The sequence below is a fragment of the Lichenostomus cassidix genome, chromosome 21, assembly GCF_008360975.1.
Source record: "Lichenostomus cassidix isolate B80296 chromosome 21, HeHo_3.0, whole genome shotgun sequence".
Lineage (NCBI taxonomy): Eukaryota > Metazoa > Chordata > Aves > Passeriformes > Meliphagidae > Lichenostomus > Lichenostomus cassidix.
Genome location: NC_139501.1, coordinates 3,660,276 through 3,679,825, shown reverse-complemented (window position 1 = coordinate 3,679,825; position 19,550 = coordinate 3,660,276). Strand labels below are relative to the sequence as shown.

Here is a 19,550-nt window from a genome sequence, read left to right as displayed (position 1 = left end):
TGAGGATGTAATTATAGAGCTTATATATATTATAATTATATATATATCCATACAAACATGGATGCATCTACAGCAATATATTGAGATGGATATGTACACATCTATATATTACATATATGGATCAATACATAGAGCTATGTATATCTGTATATACACAAGCACACACGTGTCTACATGTGTGTGTTTATATACATTATATATGTAATTTTCAGAGGTGTGTGTACACATCTACATACATGTATCTACATGTGTAAATAGGTATTGATCTCTCAGAGACTGATGTCAGGGGTAGCGGTGGAGGTTGAGCTACATCTGTATCAACATCTGTCCATGTGTGACTGTGTGTGTGTGTGTGTTTGTGTCTGTACACACCCCCGTAACACGTCTATGTGGGTGCATGTGTAGAGGCTTTCAGCAGCTTTCAGTAGTTTTGTGCAGATACAGCTGAAGGTGGGTGTAGGCTGTGTTCACCTCCACAGCTGCTGTCTGCAAATGCACACGTCTGTATGTCTCTGCCTGTCTGTATGTCCCTACGCCTGTCCATGCACACACACACTCACACACCCACACACACTCCCCTAGCCCGGCCCTCCCCGCAGCAGAGCCCTTCCCCGTGCTTGGCGGGTGCATCCCGGGCTCTTCCTGCAGGAAACTCCCTCCCTGTCACCACCCCACCCACCCCGTCCCGGGAGCAGGTGCTCGCCGAGCACCGCAGCCCCACGGTGTCGGTGCTGGGCTGGTGCTGCCGGCGGCGCAGGGCAGAGGCGAGGGTCGGGCGCAGGCTGGGGAACAGCTTCGTGTTGTCGGCCTCGTGGGCGTACAGCACCCGCGTGTACCCCGCGCCCACCGCCTCCGGCAACGCGGGAGCAGGAGCCACGCATGCAACGCGTCCCCGCGGCGGCTCCGGCTGCGGGCAGGGCGGCCGGGCAGCTCGGGGCTCGCCTCCCGCCGGCCATCCCTGCGCCGCAGAGCCAGGCCAGGCGGCCGCGGCGCCATGTCCGGGGCAGTGTGGGCGGGAGCGCTGGCTCTCGGCGCTCGCGGTGCAAACCACACTCTCCACTTTGCTCCAACAAAGCGTAAGCAAGCGAACGGGCGGCGAGGGCTGCGCGGCGGGCGGCGCGCTCGGGCGCGCTTAGGATCTGTAGTCCTTCTTGCTGTATGGTTTGTTGCCCAGGATGCTATCGATCTCGTGGACGATGGAAGACGACAGCTTTGGAAGGACCTGTGGGGGACAGGGGCAACACTGCGAGTTGGGATTGTGACCCTGGTGCGTGGGAGGATGCTCACCGCCTCCACCCTGCCACGTTTGTGCCGCAAGCCCCAGCTTGCCGCCTGGGTGACCCAGTTAGGGAGAGCCTGAGTCAGGCGCGACCCTGCCCCCTCAGCCCAGCAAAGCCTTCTCTCTGCTTCTCGCCTTCATGACAAGCAAAACCTGTCATGGAGCTGGGTTTGCAACCCTCTTTCCCCGCACAGTGCAGCACACAAATGAGTGCTGTGGGCAAATGTTGCTCCTGCTGGGAGCACTGACCTGTATTGCTCCAATATTCTCCATCAGCTGGTCAGCATTGGAAGCCCCTAGTAAGACGGAGCTGACACCCTCATTGCGCAGGCACCAGGCTGGGACAGGAGGGAGAGCAGAGCTTGAGCATGGCCCAGATACCCCTGGTGTCACTCCCAGCTGTCCCCCACTGTCCCCTGTCCCCTTACCAATGGCAAGCTGGGGCAGGGTGCAGCCCAGGCGCTCAGCGATGGCCTGCAGCTCCTTCAGCTTTGCCTGCTGCCGCCGGCCCTCCTCGCTCAGGATCTTGTCTTTCAGCCACTGGTATCCCTGGGGAGCAGGAGGGGGTGTTGTGGTGGGATCAGGGTGCACCAGCATCTTGCACAGGCAGGGCATCCCCAAAACTTCCTCGGCTGTGGCACCTGGAGCTCCTGTTCCCATGGAGACTTTGCAAGGCCCCTGGCCCTGCTCCCCCAGCTCTGCCTTTCCCCATGTGCCCTCCCAGCCCTGATGCAGCTCACCTTCAGTGAGGCACGAGAGTAGGGGGGGATCCCCCCATCGTACTTCCCCGAGACAATGCCACAGGCCAGTGGGGACCAGGTCATGGCTCCAACACCTGGGGACAGAGCAGAAGAGGGGGATGATGCTGCCGCTCCCAGCTCCCCCAGGGACTGTGGCACCTGGCCTCAGCAGCACTGGGCTTGGGGAGCATTGTGCTTTGGGGGGCTGGGGAGGAACCCCCACTATCATACCTATCTTGTGGAAGAGCTCAGGGAGCTGCACCTCCACCTTTTCCCGCTGGAACATGTGGTACTCGGCCTGCTCGCAGATCGGAGGAATCAGGTTGAACTGCCGGGCCACCGAGTATGCCTCCTGCAGAAGAGATGTGACCCTCAGCGCCCCGCCGCTCTCCCCGAGCCCCCTGTGAACCCCCCAGCCAAGTCCTGAGCGGCCGCCCCGAAAAATAATTAAGGCTTAAGTGCATCTGCACACGCTTGGCTCCCAACAGCTGCTGTCTAATTAAATCAATGTCAGCAGCGTCGCTGGGGCTGCTCCGCTGCGGCCGCCCCGGTCCCCTGGGCCCCTACCATGATCTCCATGGAGCTCCAGCGCGAGGTCCCCCAGTACATGGCCATCCCCTGGTTGATGACGTGGGTCATGGCTCGCACCGTCTCTGCCAAGAGGGAAGGAGAGAGTGGCAGGTGGGGTTTAGCAGGGGCTGTACTGGAAGAAGGGGGCTTGCACCGTGCTGATTGCTGGCGAGCATCCCACTCCCCAGTGCTGCAGCAGGAGCTGGGTTGTGTCCGGGGGATGCTTTTGGAAGAGCAGGATGGGGACAGAGGGAGCAGCCACCCAGGATGTGCCAGGGACCACAGCTGACCTGACATGCCACACGCGGTGCCGGGCTCTCCCAGCACGGAGAGCAGCCCAAGGCTTCTGGCAGTGGCCCCATGCCCTGTGGGGTTACCAGCACCGGCACTGCTGCAGGGGGAGGGACTGATGCATTGCTCACACACAGAGACCCAGGGAGGGAAGCCTGGACCCCATGTGAGTCGCTCAGGGGTCTTGGGGGAAGCCAGCCCTGAGCCATGCGGGCTGGGGCCAAGCCAAGGCGTGCTCCTGCAGCCAAAGGCGGGCAGCGGGGAGGGCAAGGGGCATGAGGCTCACCCGGCCGGCACCGGGGCACACACCCCAGCATGCTCACAGCCGCCCTGGCGAGGAGGGACCCTGCCGCAGACCCTGGCATGTGCCAAGGGCACCCCATGGCAGGACCCTGGGGGGTGGGAGCCTCTCTGCTTTTTGTCCTTTAAACTGCAGTACAGTCTGAAGGGCCGGGGGGTGTCTGTGTTGTGCTGCTGCTGCCTCTGCATCTCATGGCGGGGTTTGCTTGAGGGGGGGAACGGGGATGGGGGATCACAGAGGAGTTGGGGCTCTGCCCCGGGAAATGCCGCTGGGACAGGCAGCGGCTGGCGGGCAGAGTGCGGGCAGGGAGTACCTTCTACGATGAAAGTCCTGGACTTGGAGGAACTAAATGGGTCCCCTGGTGATAAAAGAGAGATTTAGAGAAAGTGGAGTCACCGCTGCTGGGATGGGGGCAGTGACCTGCCACTGCACCACCAACCCACCCCGCCGTGGCCCGAGAGGGTCCTGGCGCCGGGCAGGGGGCGGCAGAAGTGTGACTGTGGCGCGGGCTGACTGTGGTGGTGAAGGAGCGGATTCTGCTCAGGAGGGAAAATGCCCTTGAAACACAAGCCTGGCGCAAACCAACCGCGACGGCGATGAAAGGCGGCAGGGAGGAGCATGGCACCGTGGCGCGCACCCACCTTCCATTGGCGTGTTGGGGTCGGGCCGGTTGGCGAACACCACGTCCACATACTCCAGCTGCAGCCGCTCCAGCGATGCCTTCAGACCTGTGGCACAGATGGGGTTGTCAGGCATGCTGGGCCCCATGCTGCCAGCAGCGAGGCAGCTGGTGAGGCACAGCCTGGCACCGGGGCCAGCAGCACCTGGCGAGCACCCTCACCCCTACCCCTACCTTCTATGATGTGTTTTCGGGATAGACCCCTCTCCGTCTCGGCCCTGGAAAAGGAAAGGTGGGTGAGAGCCTGGGGTGAGAGCCTGATCCGTGCTAGCTGCTCTGCTTCAGGGTGAGTGTTACCTACTTTCCTCCCCAGAAGATTTTGGTGGTGATGACCAGGCTGGACCGTCTGCAGGGAGAAAGACAGAGTCACTGGTGGTAGCACCTGCAAAGCCCTGTGCACTCTGCCTGTGCACATTCCTGCCCGAGGCTTTCCCTAGCCCATCAGCTTTGCCAAACAGGGATAACATCTGGCTTACCTCCACCCTTTTTTCTTGATGATGTTTCCCAGCACCACCTCGGCCCTACAAGGGAAGGGGACATCAGCCGTTGGCTCCTGGCTGCTGTGGCCATGGGGAGTGCTGACAGACGGCAGGGACAGACCCCAACCCCAGGAGAATAAGAGGCAAATGCAGTGGCTGTGGGGACACTGTTTGGCCCATGGCTGCAGCGCCCAGAACTGAGCTGCCCCCAACGCAGTAGATTGCTAATTTTAAGTGAAGGCATGGGCATACACTGATGCCCTAGACAAGCATGCCCTGGGCACACCTGCTGCTCACTGTGCTGGAAGGGTGCACAGCTGCACCTGCGTGATACAGGCCACCATGAGAAGCATGGAACTGCCAGAACCACGACCCCCCTCTAAGCAAGCCCTCATAGCCCCATCCTGGAAGCTGCTTTGCAGTTGGCAAACCTGGGAGATTCCCAGTGCCACTGTGGTTTGGTGGGAGCCAGGGTGTGGGGTGAGACCCCTGTGGCGCTGCCAAAGCAGGGTACCTACTTGCCAGCAGCGTAAACTTCTGCCGTGTCGAAGAGATTAATGCCGTTGTCATAAGCTAAAGTCATCAGCTGCTCTGCCATCTGCGAGGAGAGAGCGGGGTCGGTGAAGGGGGTGGCCGAGAGTCGGTGCACAGGCGCGTGCGCAGAGCGCTGGTGAGCTCTGGCATGCCGTGTGCACCTAGGCCACAGCCACGGCTGTGCTGGCCCCATCCCCTCCCCACCCACCAGGGAAAGGCTGGGGAGGGATGCAGCCTTACCTCATCTGTGATCTGCCCTCCGAAAGTCACCCATGTCCCTGCAAGGGAGAGAGGGGTGTGTGCACAGTGAATGAGGTGAACAGTGAGCACCCACTGCCTCAAGCCCCCGGCCACCCACCCTGGCTCCCTCAGCACAGCCCTGGCACGTGGTGACCACAGCTGGCCTTGCCGCGTGCAGTGCGGTGCTCCCAGCACGGCCCAGTCGCTTCCGATTGTGTCAGAAAAAGAGAAAATAATTTGACAATTTCTGGGCCGTGACTCAAAACAGCCGCGGGGACGAGGAAAACCCTTTCCTTCCCTTTGCAAACATTGCCGGGGCAGGCGAGTGCTGCCCTCGCCGGGGAGTGCCTGCAGCTGCTGCAGGACTGAGGGGACACCAAGGGGCTGTGGCAAACCCTGGCACTTACCCAGACCCAGGCAGGACACACGCAGCCCAGACTTCCCGAGGTTCCTGGAAGACAGAGACTGTTAAGAAAGGTGCCAAAAAGCCCCGAAATGCTGTCTCATGCATCCTGCATGCCACTAAACACACCGGGAGCGAGGAACAGGAGATGTGGTGGTGCCCCCTGATCCCCATCCCCACGTGGAATGGCTCCACAAAGAGAGTCCCTTCTCAACTGATTAATGAGCCATCCCAGGCTGGGCATCCCGCAGCTCGGTGGTGGCACTGCCTGCACCTGCGCAGTAATGCTGTGCCCGGCAGGGCTATTGGGAGAGCAGTGACCTCATTACAGCAGCTCCCCGTGATGAGGCTGGGGTGTCCGGCTGCCCTGAGAGTGCCGCTGGCAATGGGGAAGGAGACTGAAGGAAGAGGAGCCAGCATGCTGGTGGGTCAGGACTGAAGCATCCCATACACGGCATGAGTTGTGCCTGTTCTCTGCCTCCTGGCACAGGGAAGCACAGGGCTTGCACCAGGCGAGGGTGCTCGGGAGTGGAGCAACATCCCAGAGAAATGGAGCACCCCAGAAAATCTGACCAGCACAAGGAACTGGAGAACAGCTTTCGGGAAGGGGGCCAGGCTGGCAGACGCCTTCGCCGTGGTGATGGAGAGCCAGTTACTTGTTAAAAATGACAAAGGCTCAAGAAATGAGCGTTAAAATAAATAAAGTGTAGGTGAGCCGCGGCAGCTCGCCCGCGCGGGTGTCGCATAGCAACCGGAGGCACCGCCACCGCCGGCACCGCCGACACGGGCACCGGCAGCCGGGCAGGGAGCGGCTGTGGCCTGGCCACGGACAACTGTGGGCTGCACCGAGTCAGGGCATCGTCCTTCTGCGCTGAGATGTTATCGTCCAACATCTGGAGGCACTGGTGCTCCCCCTGTCCCGCAATGTTTTTAGAGCATTTTGTGGTGGGCAGAGGCCATGGACATGGGGCAGCAGCGGCTCAAGCCCCAGTGATGAGGGGTTGACATGGGGAGTGGACAACAGCTACCTCATCCTGGCCATTCCAAGAGCGTCACTGGGGTTCCCCTGGGCAGGTGGCCATCACTGCTCTCAGCTTCCCAGCCCAAAAGTGTGCTGACCAGGTGCCTAATGGAAATACTGGTAGACCTTGGGAAGGCCAAGCATCCCCCCACACTGTGCTATAGCCTTCCTATCCCATCCATTTACTTCATTGTTCCTCCAGCAGCCACCAGTGGGGACCCCCAAGCTGATCACCCATTGCCTGAGAGAAGGTGGTGCTGGTATGCTCCTCCTCTGGACGAGGACATGACTGTGGGGCAAGAGCACCAAGCCCTGAGGATACTACTGCGAATTGCCCCAGTACTGCTGCCACTACTGCAAGGGTTTGGTGTTCAAGAGCTGGACAGAGTGGGACCAGCCCCCTCCCCAGTGCCCAGGTAAGGGGACTTGGCTGATTTGGCCAACACTGGTGGGTGATGGCCAGGCTCACCCCAGAACTCTGCTGGCCTGACACACTTTGTGCCTAATGCTGGCACATCTGGGCTGCAGCGGAGGCACGCGGCCGCTGGCAGCTGGACCATGGCGTGCAGGCTCATCTGGGGGGGGGCCCTGCCCTGTCCTGAGGTGCATGCTCATCCCAGGGGAGCCCCAGCCCCAAACTTGGGTACACACTCAGCCTCGATGGGGGAAGCCCCCAGCACACTGCCCCAGAGCCAGGATATGTAGTTCATGAGCACCGTAGGTGCTGGCCAGGGGGCCCCGCATGCACACATCGCCTGATTTCCAGAATTACCATGGGCAGCCAGAGCTGCTTACGGCTCTGCACTCGCTTCGCAGGGCACTGTAAGAGTCTCCAGCAGCACTGTAAGGATGCCATGGCAGCTCGGATTAACGCTACCGTGACTCCCAGACCCTGCCGGCTCAGCAGCCAGCCCGGCTTGGCAAACACTAAGGATGCTAATCCTACCCTGAATTTTAGGGTTCCTTCTCCCCCCCATCCTGAAGGTTTTACGCGCGGCTGGATCAAATCTGCCCTGAGGGGACACGAGCAAACAGCTAGGAAGCGCACGGAGGCGCACGGTCAGCACTTTTAGCGACGAGAAACCGACAGAGCCGGACGCGAACCAGAGATAAGGGGAGTGCGGCGCCCCCGGACCCCAATCCCCCTCGCCGCCCCGATCACGGTGAGGAACAGGGAAATCCCCAGCAGTGCCCGTTTCCTACCGGTATTTCATCCCCGGCTGCTTGACGCTGGACTCGCTGGAGGACGGAGCGTTCTGCACCGAGAGCTGCCCCAGGCTGCGGGCCACCATAGCCACCGCGCGGAACTTGCCGCGGGTGCCGAGGCTGGGGCTGCCGGCATTCTGTCGGTTCAGCCGGTCCTCCGCGCTCCGGCTCTTGATGCTGTGCTCGGAGCACACAAAGGAGACCTGCATGCTGCTCCGGCGGGCAGCAGCGCCAGCTGCCTAAATTTAGCCGGCGCCCCGGGCGAGGCGGGGAGCTCCTCCCGCGCGCCGCCAACGTGACGGCGGGGGGCTGCGAGGCGGCGGGCGCGGAGCGCTCCCGTCAGCCCTCCTGCCCTCAATATTTGATGAGCTCAGGAAGCGAGCGAGCGGCACGCGGGCAGGTGGGGGCAGTGCGGGCAGAGCCGCTGCCGGTAGCCCCCGGAGTGGCCGTGGCGGGGCAAGACTCCCCTGCGCCCCGCTGGGCATCCCCCCGAGGGTACGGCTGCTGGCCCAGCCCCGGTTTGGGGCACAGCGAGGGCTGAGGCTGCGGAGTGAAGAGATCCTTCCTTGCCTCCCGCCGGCCACGCACGGCAGCACGGATTCCCCTGCACAGGTCCGAAACCAAACGCTCTGGAAGCAACGCGTGTGCATCGCCAGCCCCACGGCAGGGCTACAGCGCAGGTGGCGGCGATGCTGATGGCTCTCCCGCGGCAGAGCTCAGCTGTTTGGCGAAGTTGTCCCCCTCGGGGCCACAGCCCCAGAAGCATATTCCCCAAATCTTTCCCAGTGCAAGCAAAGTGGAGCTAGGTGAACTCCAGCCGAGCATCTCCTGGCGAAGCAGGGACACAAGTCACCACACTACAGCACCGTCCTGTGGCCGGGGCCACATGCCGGCTGCCAGCACCTGCCATGCCCCTCAGGAAATTATGCACATTTGCCCCAAACCTAATGAAAAATCTTGTAATCTCCTCCGCTTCCTTCTGTTGCAAAGCTCCTTAGCTAGTAATCCTGCCAGCACCAGTGCCAGCGCCGGCTCCAGTGCGGGGGGGACCTGGCAGCAGTTAGCCCCCACAGGATGAGAAACCCCACAAATTTTCAGGGCGGCAGGGACATGCCCAAAGAAGGAGCACCTTTGGGGTGCCTGTGCCAGCTGCTCCCATCAATAAATAATGTCCCCATGAATATTAGATGGGCTCTTGCCACTGTGTAAATGTTACCGCGGTCATTGTGAGCAGAGGGGAACCTGACCTGCGGCGCAGCACGGCGTGGCACAGTGCAGCACGGCAGGAGCCGGCAGTGCTGCCAGCTCCCAGGGGCTTTGCTGCAGTGGGGGACAAGGGACACCACTGCATTGTCACTGTGAGAACAGCCACTCTCCTCAGCCCTGGTGCCCCTCAAAGCCTGACCTGGGTTACTAGGGGTGCTAGGCCCTGCATCCCATTGCCCCACCTGCAATGCCAGCAGAGAGTGGGGAGGGTTGTGCTGGGCAGAGCAGCCCCATCCCTCTGAGGAGCTGTGGCTGCCTCTCCAGCTGCTCAGAGCGCCCTCCAGAGAAGGACAAACATTGGCTGAAATCCTGATACACCTGGCACCGGGACCACATGCAAAATTAATGATGCACTCACTCTGTGATGCACGCCCATCAGCTGGGGGGAGACGCACACCCATCAGGCAGAGATGTACCCCCATCACATGGAAATTTACACCTGTGAGGCAGAAACAGCCCTTTGGCAGCTGTTTCCTCCAGATGCCTAATCTTTAAAGCACAGAGGGTGTTTGCATCTGCAAATGCCCAAGAAGCAAACAGGAATGTCAAGTGAGAGACTCAAAGATCACCAAGTAGGAAAGTGCTAACGGCGCTGATCGGCTGCCGCCTCTCTGGCGCATGGCGTGCCAAGGACATCAGCTCCTCCCAGCCTTGGCACGGCACAGGGGAGCTGAGGTGAGCACAGGTGAGAGCCGTTCTCCTGACGAAGTGTCAAACCAGCACCAAGCAGCGTCCTCTGTGTCATCCCCTCACCTCGGCCCTCGCCGCCCTCACGGCGCTGCCTTACCTGTACTTCATGCCAGTGGTGCAGGCGGTACTGTCGGCCAGGGAGAGCCCGTGCATCCGCAGGAACTCCTCCAGAGTCTTCGCCCGTGCCGCCGCCCGCACGTCCCGCAGGCGCCGCAGCTCCAGCCCGTCAGCCACCCGGGGGGTTGGGGGCAGCCCCCACTCGGGGCTGGGCTGGCTGGCCACGCTGCGCAGGCTCTGACTGTAGGTCATGGAGAGCATCCTGCCACCCAAGCGTGGGCTCTGCCGGCCAGCCACACCACCAACTGCTCTGTGGTGCTATGGAGAGAGCTGGAAAAGCACGACATGGGCTCCATCGCCACTCGGGGCACAGCCCTGCCCGCACTGCCATGCCGAAGGGGTGGCACCTGTCCTTGCCAGGACACGTGGGGACCCTAGCAAAGCCAGTCTCTTCAGCGGAGCAAAGCCTTGGCATGGGAGCTGAAGCACAAAGGCAGAAGCAGCAGGACAGGGATGCGGCACACTCCATGTCTGAGGCTGCACTGGTGCCTGCCACAGTTGCCCCAAGCCACGTTGCAGCAGCATGGCCCGTGCCCTGGCTGTGCTGGCTCCCAGCTTGCACCCTCTGGGCTGCACTGGTCTGCATCCCTGCGAGGGACGCAGTGGGTCCCAGGAGCTGGTGGCGGCATGGTGAGCAGCGGCACAAATACTGCTGGGGAGAGTCTGGCACTCTATGCCAGTGGGCAAGGGAAATCAGGATGGGAAAGGGGTCCCTGTGGGGCTCCCCAGAAAGGGTGGACATCGGCAGAGGGTCTGTGGGCACCGGGCGCTTGCTGTGCCTGCGTCACGCTGCCGCAATGTGCGCCACCAGCCAACACCTTCCCCACCACCGCGGCAGCGACCTCCCAGCCGGTGCGGCTGCCGAAAATAGCCTGCCGCAGGGTGGGCTCCTCACACACCCAAGTCCTTGCTGTCTCTAAGGCTGGGACCTCAGTGGCAGTGACACCGGCATCGATTTCCGTGCCTCTCTCTGCAACTTCCCTCGTTCTCAGTGTCTGCAAGGAGCAGGGACTGGGGCCAAAACTGTGGTGCTGGTGCCGGCGTGGCCACTGGGGATGCACTGTGACAGATCTACACCGGCATCAGGCTCCAGCCAGGCTCTCACTGGTGGTTTTTTCTTTCCCTGTGAAGCTCACATTGACAGCTGCAGGAGCCAAAAGTGAAGTGCTCTCTGCCATTGAGGTGTGACCTCCAGAGGAAAGGAGAAAGAAACCCAAAGGATATGGAGTTGCAGCTGGCCAGGTATGAGAAAACCCTGGGGGTCTCCTTTGACATCCAGTGCTGCCAGAGACCACTCTGTGGTCCTCCTGCTCTGTAGCAAGGCCTCGGGAATGCAGCGAGACATGGAAAGGGGACCTTTCCCTCCACTGTGGCAAAGCTAAGCCAAATCCTCATCACCAGCCTCTTCTTGCCACACCTCAAAGCTGGAGACTGGAGCCAGCACTTCCAGCACCAGCCCTTCTTCATGGCTAGTAGTTTCAATTAGGGCAGCGTTGGTTGCTACTGTTGTGTATGGGCACTAGGTGGGATCTCCTTGTTCCCAGTGGGATCCCTGTGCCCTGGTAGGATCCCCTTGCCTTAGAGCAGCAAGGAGAAGCCTGAGCCGGCTGCACTGCTGCTCTACAGCAGTAAAACGGCTGCAGCAAGCAGAGCTGGGGGTTTGATCTGGGCTGCTCTGTGGAATGGGGTGGGAATCCACCGGCTGCCCTGTCTTGACACTTCCCTGATTCTCAGCGGAGCAACAGTACTGGGCGGCAGAGGGAGCATGGAGGTGGCGGCTGCATTCATGGCCGTTTGATAGCAGAAATCCTGGTGCTCCTGGGCTGAGCGGCAGTGGAGCTGCAGGAGCTGCCAAGGATAAGCTGTGCTGTGCCCAAGCGGGAGAGGCTGTTTGCGAGGAAGGAGCAGGGATGGGGGACAGAGCTCTGCAGGATAACGGCACTGTTAGCAGCCTTGGGGGTACAACAAGTGGGTAACAGGCAGGGCAGCTGCCTGGGGAGATGTTTGGCCAGGCTGGCTTGCCAAGCTGGGAAGCTGGCAGCCACCAGCCTGCCGAAAGCCAGGAAGACCCCAAACTCCAAAAGAAAACCACCCTAAGCGATCAAATCCCAAGTCACCCTGCACGGAAAAACTTCCCTGCTGCCCGCAGCGGCTGCCCCACGGCGGTGCCCATCCCAGCTCATCACCCACCATGCCCAGCCCCGCTCGCCACCCGCGCCGCCGGCCCCGACTCACCACGCCGGGGAAACTGCTCAGCAGCAGCGCAGCTCTGGGAGGCTGGGCTGCCCCGGGGCAGATATAAGAGCCGCGGCCGCTGCGTTGTTTTGCATTAGGGGAGTGTCGGCGCTTGGCGTCCAAAGCACTTGGCGGCTGCGCTGGGCCCCCAGCGCCCGGCTTCTCACCGCGCTCCATTAGCCCTATTAGGGGATTTTCTTCCTTGCGAAGGGGAGCTAAATTATTCATGGCGCCTCGCTAAAAGCCCAGGGATGTGCCGTTGCTTCATCAACGCTGGCACCGCCGCCCCTCACCCTGCGGTGACAGATCCCCCGCCACCGGCACGCAGGGCAGTGGGGACAGCTGGACACTGGGGCCATCTGGGGAGCAGAGAGGGTGCCCTGCGGCAGACACAGCCCTCCTAATGTCCCTCCCCGCGGCAGTGGAGTAGGAGCTGGGCTGTGGCAGGACTGAAAGGCTCCTCCTCTGGGAAGGAGCCCCGAAACGGAACTTGGTGGTGGACACAGGTGGGTGCTGCCTGAAGGCAGCCTATGGACCAGCTGGTCCTGCCTGTTGGCCTCGGGAGCCTTTTACACCAGATATGTCCAGTAGTTCAGGCCAGTTTGGCTGCCAAAACTTGCCCGTGGCTGGGGCTCGGCAGTGCTGGTGGCAGCGCTGGGACACACACTTGCAGTGCCACTGAGCCATCCAGTGCCAGCCTGCCTGCCTCACCTCCTCCAGCCACATGCGGGATGGAGTGAGGGGGCTGCAGTTCCAGCGGGGAGCAGCCCCTGGTCCCCCACCCCAAGGCAGCCAGGCCAGACCCAGTCCCACACCACTGGGCTGCTGCGGCCCTGAGAGCACTGGAACAGTTGCTGGCACAGTGTGTAGGGAAAGCGCCGCCCTCACTTCAGACGGTAAAAGGGTGGTGGGGGCGAGTGTTGCCTCCTGAACCACTTAATGAGACTGCTCCTAATGGCAGAAGCCGTGGAGCAGCTGGCTGGGTTCCCGGGGCTGCTCTTGGGAAAAGCCAGGGGCTTCTCCAGACGAAGCATTGGCATGGGACGCTCCCCCACAAGATGAGCTGAGCCCCACACCCCACGGTAGTGGACACACTCTGCTGCTTGGACAGCCCTTGAGGACGATCCCGCCCACCCAGCCGCACCCCAGGGTCCCCACACCGTGCTTCTAAACCCACAAGGAGCTGATGAGGCAATGCCACACCTGTGATGTCCATTCCATGCAGAGAGACCCTGGCAGAGCAGGCAGGGCACGGCTGTGCCAGCATTATCTGGGCACAAGCAGGGGCCACAGCCTCCTGCCAGGGGGATTTTGGGGAGGGGGAAAGGCCTGGTTACCTGTAGAACTGGAGCTGGCGCTTGGGGCTCCCGTACCTCGCGCTTCCGACAGCAAAGGGGAGAGAGAAGAAAGATGCCACAAACCCCATTAGAAAGGAGGAGAGGGACTGAGTGGCAGAGACAGTGGCAGTGGGAAGGGTCAGTGGCACCCACCCATGTGACATCACAGCAGGCACTGGCATGACCCTGAAAGTGCCCACTATGCCCATAACAGGCACCAGCACCCCAAACTGCTGCTGCTACTCTGTGGAGATTTTGTCCTGGAAGCTTTTGCACAAAGCATGCCAGGACAGCATCAGGGCAGTTTCAGGGAGTGTGGTGGTTCTGGGTTGCCATAGCCTTGGGTTTGAAGCCCCACGGAGTCCCCCCAGCACTGCCCTGCACCCTTACCTGTAAATCATCCCTGGGGAGCCCGTCTGCCGCAGCGAGAGTCGCGCTGGGGAGTCAGTGGTGGATTCGGGATACATGGAGCCAGCCTGGGCTCCCCGGAGCCACTCGCCGCCTCACCCCTGCCACAGGGGAAAAGAGGAAGAAATTAGTTTTTTGGGGCACGTGCATGACGGCACTTCCTGTTGCAGAAGATCTCGAGCCGGATGGGCATGGGGCATGGGCAGCGGCACGGACATGGCAGTCCTGCCAGCCTCAGACCCTGGGGCTCACACCCTGACCCATCACTGATCCCAAAATCATCTCGCCCCAGCCCTGTTGCCCTGGCTTCCCAGCTTGGCTGCCCTCTCCAGACTTCTGGGGGTCGTGAGATCGCAGGAAATGGTGAGGAAACACGGGCTTGAAAAACAAAACATTCGGAAAACCCTGAAGCTGTCCCCGAGGGTCCCTCTGAAAGGGACAAGCTCAGGGGAGGAAAAGAGTCTAGCTTTTTCCGCAGCCCACATGTGGCTGTGTGCACAGGAGTGAGGGAGCTCCAAGGGAAAGCAGGGCTCACCCCCAGCCACCCCGACCCTCCCTGTCCCTGTCCCCATGCCAGGGGCATCCAGCATAACTTCCTGGGGGCTGTGCTTCTGCTCCTGCAACACTGTCAGCAGTTTCCAGTATCACAGAAAACAATGACACTTCCTTACAGAACTGGGGCTGGGATTTAAATTTATCCCATCTTTCTTTAGGCCGGTGAGATGCCATCTTTACGCTGCAGGTCACAAGCTGCTCTTTTTCCCAGATGGGGACTGAGACATCTCCGGGCTCCCTCCTGGCTGCCCTGGGCTCAGCGGGAGCATGGCCTTACACAGTGTGCTCATGTCCTGGCACGCATCCCGCCTGCATCCTGGCACGGCATGCCTGCATCCTGCATCCCTCCCGCATCCTGGCACAGTATGACTGCATCCTGCATCCCGGCACGGTGTGCCTGCATATCGCATCCTGCCTGCATCCCAGCAGAGCATGCCTGCATCCTGCACCCACATCCTGCATCCCAGCATAGTGTGCCAGCATCCTGCATCCCTCCTGCATCCCTCCCGCATCCTGCATCCCTCCGGCATCCCGGCCCGGCGTGCCTGCATCCCGGCGCAGCCCCTGCAGCCCACGCAGCCCAATGGCAGCAGCTGCGGCAGCCGAGCCCATCCCCGCGGAGCCGCCCACCCGCCCATCGCAGCTCCCGGCCGGGCTGCAGCCCCCGGCACAGATCCCCATCGCCCTCCTCCTGAGCGCTGCAGGAGTGCGTCTCTCTTGGCCACAGCCGCGCCGGAGCCGGAGCCCAAGCAGCCTCAGTAAAGCCGGGTTTATTTTCAAGAAGTCAGGAGGGAGCCAGCCGCTCTCTCCCGGACCCGCAGCACTGACCTGAGCCCGGAGCAGGACCCTGCCGAGCCCTACAACCAGGACCCGGCTGAGCACCCCGAGTTCTTGTGACCCCCCGGCTTCTCCCGGCTGCTGCTAGTGTTGGCTCTGCAGCTCCCGCGGCCTCGCCTGGCAGTGGGCAGCTGCCTGCAGCACCGCCGGGCCAGCAGCAGCCACCAGCCGGGCACTGTCCTGCCTGCTCATGCCAGCTCAATGTCACTTCGTTAGCAGCGGCACAACATAGCTGAGGGAAGCTGGGGGACGCCTGCAGTGGGGGACAGCTGGACCCCTGAGTCCCAGCACAGCCATGCAGCTCCTTGCTTGCACTGCCACAATCCTGGACTCCTGTGTGGCTCAGGACGGGCTGATTCTGTATCTCAGGGGGCTGTGGTGCCAGGAGCTCGCATCTCTGCAATTTTCAGCAGGACCTGGTGCCCCTTCCCCGTTGCCTCCTAGCAATGCTGCATGTACCAAGCACAGTGGCTGGCAAGTCTCTGGCAGTGCTAGAGGGACTTTTCTGGGAAGCACAGCTGGACCATGGGCACATGGGTCAGGGCTCTGCACCCTGAGGAGCCAAAGCATCCCAGCCTTTGGGGCCAATTCATCCCTCTGAGCTCTCTGAGCCAAAGGCACTGCAAAAAGCCCAATCCCCTCTGTGTCGGAAGCTTGGTGCTTCCCTGAGACTGCTCCTGCACCTCCAGCTTCCTCATGGCACAACTCGGCTGTGAGTCTGCAACTGCAGGAGTTTTGGCAATGGCCCGAGAGGGAAGAAAAGTGTTTTCTTCTGCAAGATGCACCCAGAAGCCAGGTGAAGTGTGCTCTGATGGTATGTGCTCCCACCAAGGTCCATTCCCGTCCCTGGCAGCACAATGGGGTACAGGAGCATGGGTGCTGCGACATGGATGGCTTGTGGCTGGGAAGCCCCCAGGAGCAGGGCCAGTATGGGGGGGGACTACATACTGCAGCTTGCCAGACATGCTGCCAGGACAGCAGGAGCGGGTGAAACTGGACATGGAATTAATGCCAATGTAGGCATGAAACTGATGCTTCTGGTGAGCCTGATCCTCCAAGGGTGAGGGTCTGGGGCAGGGAGAGCTGGGGGACCCCTGCCCTGGGCACCCCAGCATCCTGCCCAGCTCCTCAGGCAAAGGATGCAGGTAATGTGGAGGGAAGCATCTCTCCATGCCAGGTTCCCGTCCCCTTATTTCTCCCCCTTTTTCGCTGTGTTCGAAGCAAATGCCCCCCTTCACGCCACGGGGAAGGTGACTTTAGCTCAATGACTCACGCTGCCCTGCTCTGTCGCCTCGGCACCTCCTGCCGTCACCTCTGCGCTCATGCCCCGTGCTGGTCCCGTGCCCACCCCCCCCAAAGCTGCACCGGCGCCGCAGGGATCCGCAGAGCAGCAGCCCTGCCCCTTCCTTCGGCCTGGGAGCCTCTGTTGCGGAGCAGCATCTCCCAGCCCACCGGGCCCTCCGACCGCCCGGGTGGGCTCCGGTGCCTTCCCCAACCTAACATCACGACAGCGCGACAGGCGGGCGCTGGGGACTCAGCCGCGACACGTGAGGTCGCCCGTGACCGCCAAACCGCCGGCACCGTCGCTGCTCGGCTGCCTGAGTCAATGACACAGCCCAAAAGCACACGCGGCGCGTCGGCCGGGGTTATTCCGGCTTTGCCGTCACGTACACCAGTGCCAAAGTAACGGGGTCCATCAGGCTGCCCGCGGGTCCCTGATGTGTGACACTGCCAGCTCCCTGCTGCGCCGCGGCTGCCGGCCAGGCACGGCTGAGCCACCGCCGCGGCCCCGCCGGCACCCAGCACCGCACCTACCTGTCTCCGGTGCTCGGACCGAGGGCGATGCGCGGTCGGGAGGCACAAGGAAATGAGTCAAAGCCCGGCTGCCGGCGGGCTGCAGGCTCCGCGGGTCTCGGGAAGCGGCGCCGGTGCCGGCGCAGAGCAGCTGCTACAGCCGGCGGCAAACGCAGCGGATGACGGTTCCTACCCCATTCCCGCTCTGTCCTCAGGAACAGGCGTCTAGCGGAGGGGGAAGCCGAGCCCTCCGCGCCCCAGGATGCGACAGCACCCAAGGATGCTGCAGAGCCGTCCCTGCCGCTCTCACATCCTGACTCGGCAAGTTTGGCTCCGCCGGTGGCTGCAGCCGGCTCCCGATCCCGCCGGTGCCTTAACCGTGTCGGCGCCGCAGCCCGGCACCGGCAGCGCGTGGGCGAGAGAGCGGCTGCCACCAGCCGCCCCTGCGCAGCTCAGGCGGGGGGAGGCTCGTCCGGAGCCACGGGGAGCCTGGGCAGGAGCTGCATCATCACTGCCTTAAATCGCGCCGGGTGTGTTTCTCTTAAAAAATCAGATAGAGCGTCGGCAGTGATGCTGCGGGGCTGCCTCCAGCACCAGGGTCACCCGGCCGCCGCGTTCTGCCACTGGCCACCCTTCCTCCTCTGCTCGAGCCCATCATGCCTTTTCAGCGCCTTTGGCTTTTTGGCTATCTTGGGCAAAAAAACCCACCCCGGAGCCTGCGGCTTGGATACACCCCAGTAACTGGAGCAGGCTGATCCCTGTGGCAGCGCAGCTCAGTGATCCTGCAGTGATAACAACACCAATGCAGCTGGATCTAACAGGAAAACTAGAGGCCAAGCCAACAAAAACGGGTCAGGGATTGGGACAGGCTGCTCACGCAGTGGTGCTCTGGCAAGCTATAAATTAGGAAACCTGGTTCCTCTCCCTCAGCTGAGTCCTGTTCAGCTTCATGGCAGCATCTTGGCACTTCCTCTGCCATTTCAGCACGGTCCTGGCAGCGATGGGGCCAATAGGCACACTGCCTGCTCCAAAACACGCTGACACTGACAGGGACCACTCAGCACTGCCAGGGTGGGTGATCTCAGCAGGCTGCCCGCTTTCCATGCCACAGCATCTCCAGGAACAGCCAGTGACAGGCAGGGGAGGTCATAAACCCCGTCCCATTTGGGGATGCTCCCAGCACCAGCCCATCAGTGGCTTTGCTCCCCCCACAGATGGTGGGAGCCATGTGCCAAGTCGATCTGCTCCCGCTCTGTGATGCATCTGACCCACACACCCGCAGGCCACGAACAGGAGGTGACAGCTGGCCCTGCCACCCTCCTCATCAAAACAGTAATAGTAATAACTAATAAAACCAGCAGCTCTCTTGAATCTGCCGTCGGCAACTACGTATAGGCGCATTTTCTGCTCACCAGCTGGAAAATCACTGCATATATGCAACAGGCCTGTATAGGGATGTGATACAGGCTGGATACATCTCGCCCAGCCTGCTCTGGCACTCACCCACAGTGCTGCGCCGCGGCTCCCAGCAACGCTTGGGGAAGAAACCTGTGGTTTTGGGAAGCAGGTTGGGTGCCCTGCCCACACGTATCAGCAGCACAGACCATGTCTCACCTGGACGAGAGCCTGTGGTGCCCGCATGAGCAGTCCCGTGCCGGCCACAGGCTGAACAGGCCTATGGGGATCCCCATCACGAGGAAAACAGCCCCAAAAAATGGACGCTGCCGAGACAGAGGCCCGCGAGCTTCGGGCCTGGCAGAAGAAATGGTGAGGCAGCGGAGGCAGCAGTTGGGCTGCGAGGGGACCGGGGACCCACCACAGGGCTCGGGGCTCCTTCTGCCTGCAGCTCCCCGGTCACCGCGGCAAAGGGAGACAAGGAACGGACCAAGGAACGGCAGGAAACTGAAGGAACCGCGACGCTTGACTCGCTGTGCGCAAATGGGCTCGGGGGAAAATCCAATATTCGCACCCCCGTGTCACTGGGGATTTGCCGGCGACTCACGACGTGTCACCGGGGCTCCTGCCCTGCCGCTCCTGGTGTACGGCGACAGGCCGCAGGCCAGCGGACCATGACGAACAGTGTCACTTAGACTCGCTGTGGGAACGAAGGAACAGCCAACCTCCCCCATCCCCGCACAGCCCAGGGTCGCACTGGGCCGAGAGCAGGCGGCGGGGCGAGGGCCCCGCTCTCCGCCACCAAGGGAGCGTTGGGAGGGGCGTGCGGCAGGGTCGCCTCGCCCGTAGCTCTGCCCGCAGCCCTGCCCGGTTCCACCGCCCCCGCCATCGCCGCCGCCCGGCCCCGCTCCCCCCGCGCCCCCGCACCTGCCCCGCGTCCGCCGCTCCCGCCGCTCCGCCGCGCGCCCTCGTGGGGGGCGGCCCCGCCCCGCCGCGCCTCGCCCCGCGCCTCCCGCCGCCCATTGGCCGCGCCGCCCGCCTCTCGCGCCGCATGCAAATGACGAGGGAGACGCGCCGTTCCCGTTGGCTGAGGCACAGGCCGGGCCCACCGCGGGGACCCGCCCCGCGCGGTGCGGCACCATCGCCCTAGTAACCCGATGCTGAGCCGGGCGC

At 62.1% G+C, this 19,550-nt stretch overlaps 1 protein-coding gene across 5 annotated transcripts; it reads right to left on the bottom strand.

Moving 5' to 3' along the window:
* Positions 1 to 778: 778 nt before the first annotated feature.
* KCNAB2 (potassium voltage-gated channel subfamily A regulatory beta subunit 2) lies at positions 779 to 19,375 on the bottom strand. Of its 5 annotated transcripts, none has more exons than XM_085080038.1 (16): positions 19,305 to 19,375; positions 13,779 to 13,897; positions 13,389 to 13,430; positions 5,521 to 5,564; positions 5,114 to 5,151; positions 4,858 to 4,937; positions 4,337 to 4,381; positions 4,162 to 4,206; positions 4,035 to 4,078; positions 3,823 to 3,909; positions 2,587 to 2,672; positions 2,251 to 2,371; positions 2,020 to 2,114; positions 1,708 to 1,828; positions 1,529 to 1,617; positions 779 to 1,222 (listed from the first exon to the last, which is right to left on the bottom strand). In XM_085080038.1, the coding sequence occupies exons 2-16, from the start codon at positions 13,853 to 13,855 to the stop codon at positions 1,133 to 1,135; spliced, it is 1,104 nt and encodes a 367-aa protein (XP_084936164.1). In that variant the 5' UTR covers positions 13,856 to 13,897; positions 19,305 to 19,375; the 3' UTR covers positions 779 to 1,132. The 5 variants fall into 5 exon arrangements, with proteins under 5 accessions (XP_084936164.1, XP_084936163.1, XP_084936166.1 ...); XM_085080037.1 differs by lacking the exon at positions 19,305 to 19,375 and adding an exon at positions 17,004 to 17,370; XM_085080040.1 differs by lacking the exon at positions 13,389 to 13,430.
* Between the last annotated feature and the right edge of the window lie 175 nt (positions 19,376 to 19,550).

Coding starts and splice junctions, on each gene's coding strand:
- KCNAB2 (XM_085080036.1), bottom strand. CDS start 7,952: ATGCAGGTCTCCTTTGTGTGCTCCGAGCACAGCATCAAGAGCCGGAGC. Junction 4,938..5,113: donor GAGGGCAGATCACAGATGAG/GTAAGGCTGCAT, acceptor CTCTCCTCGCAG/ATGGCAGAGCAGCTGATGAC. Junction 2,673..3,822: donor CCCCAACACGCCAATGGAAG/GTGGGTGCGCGC, acceptor CCCTCTTGGCAG/AGACGGTGCGAGCCATGACC.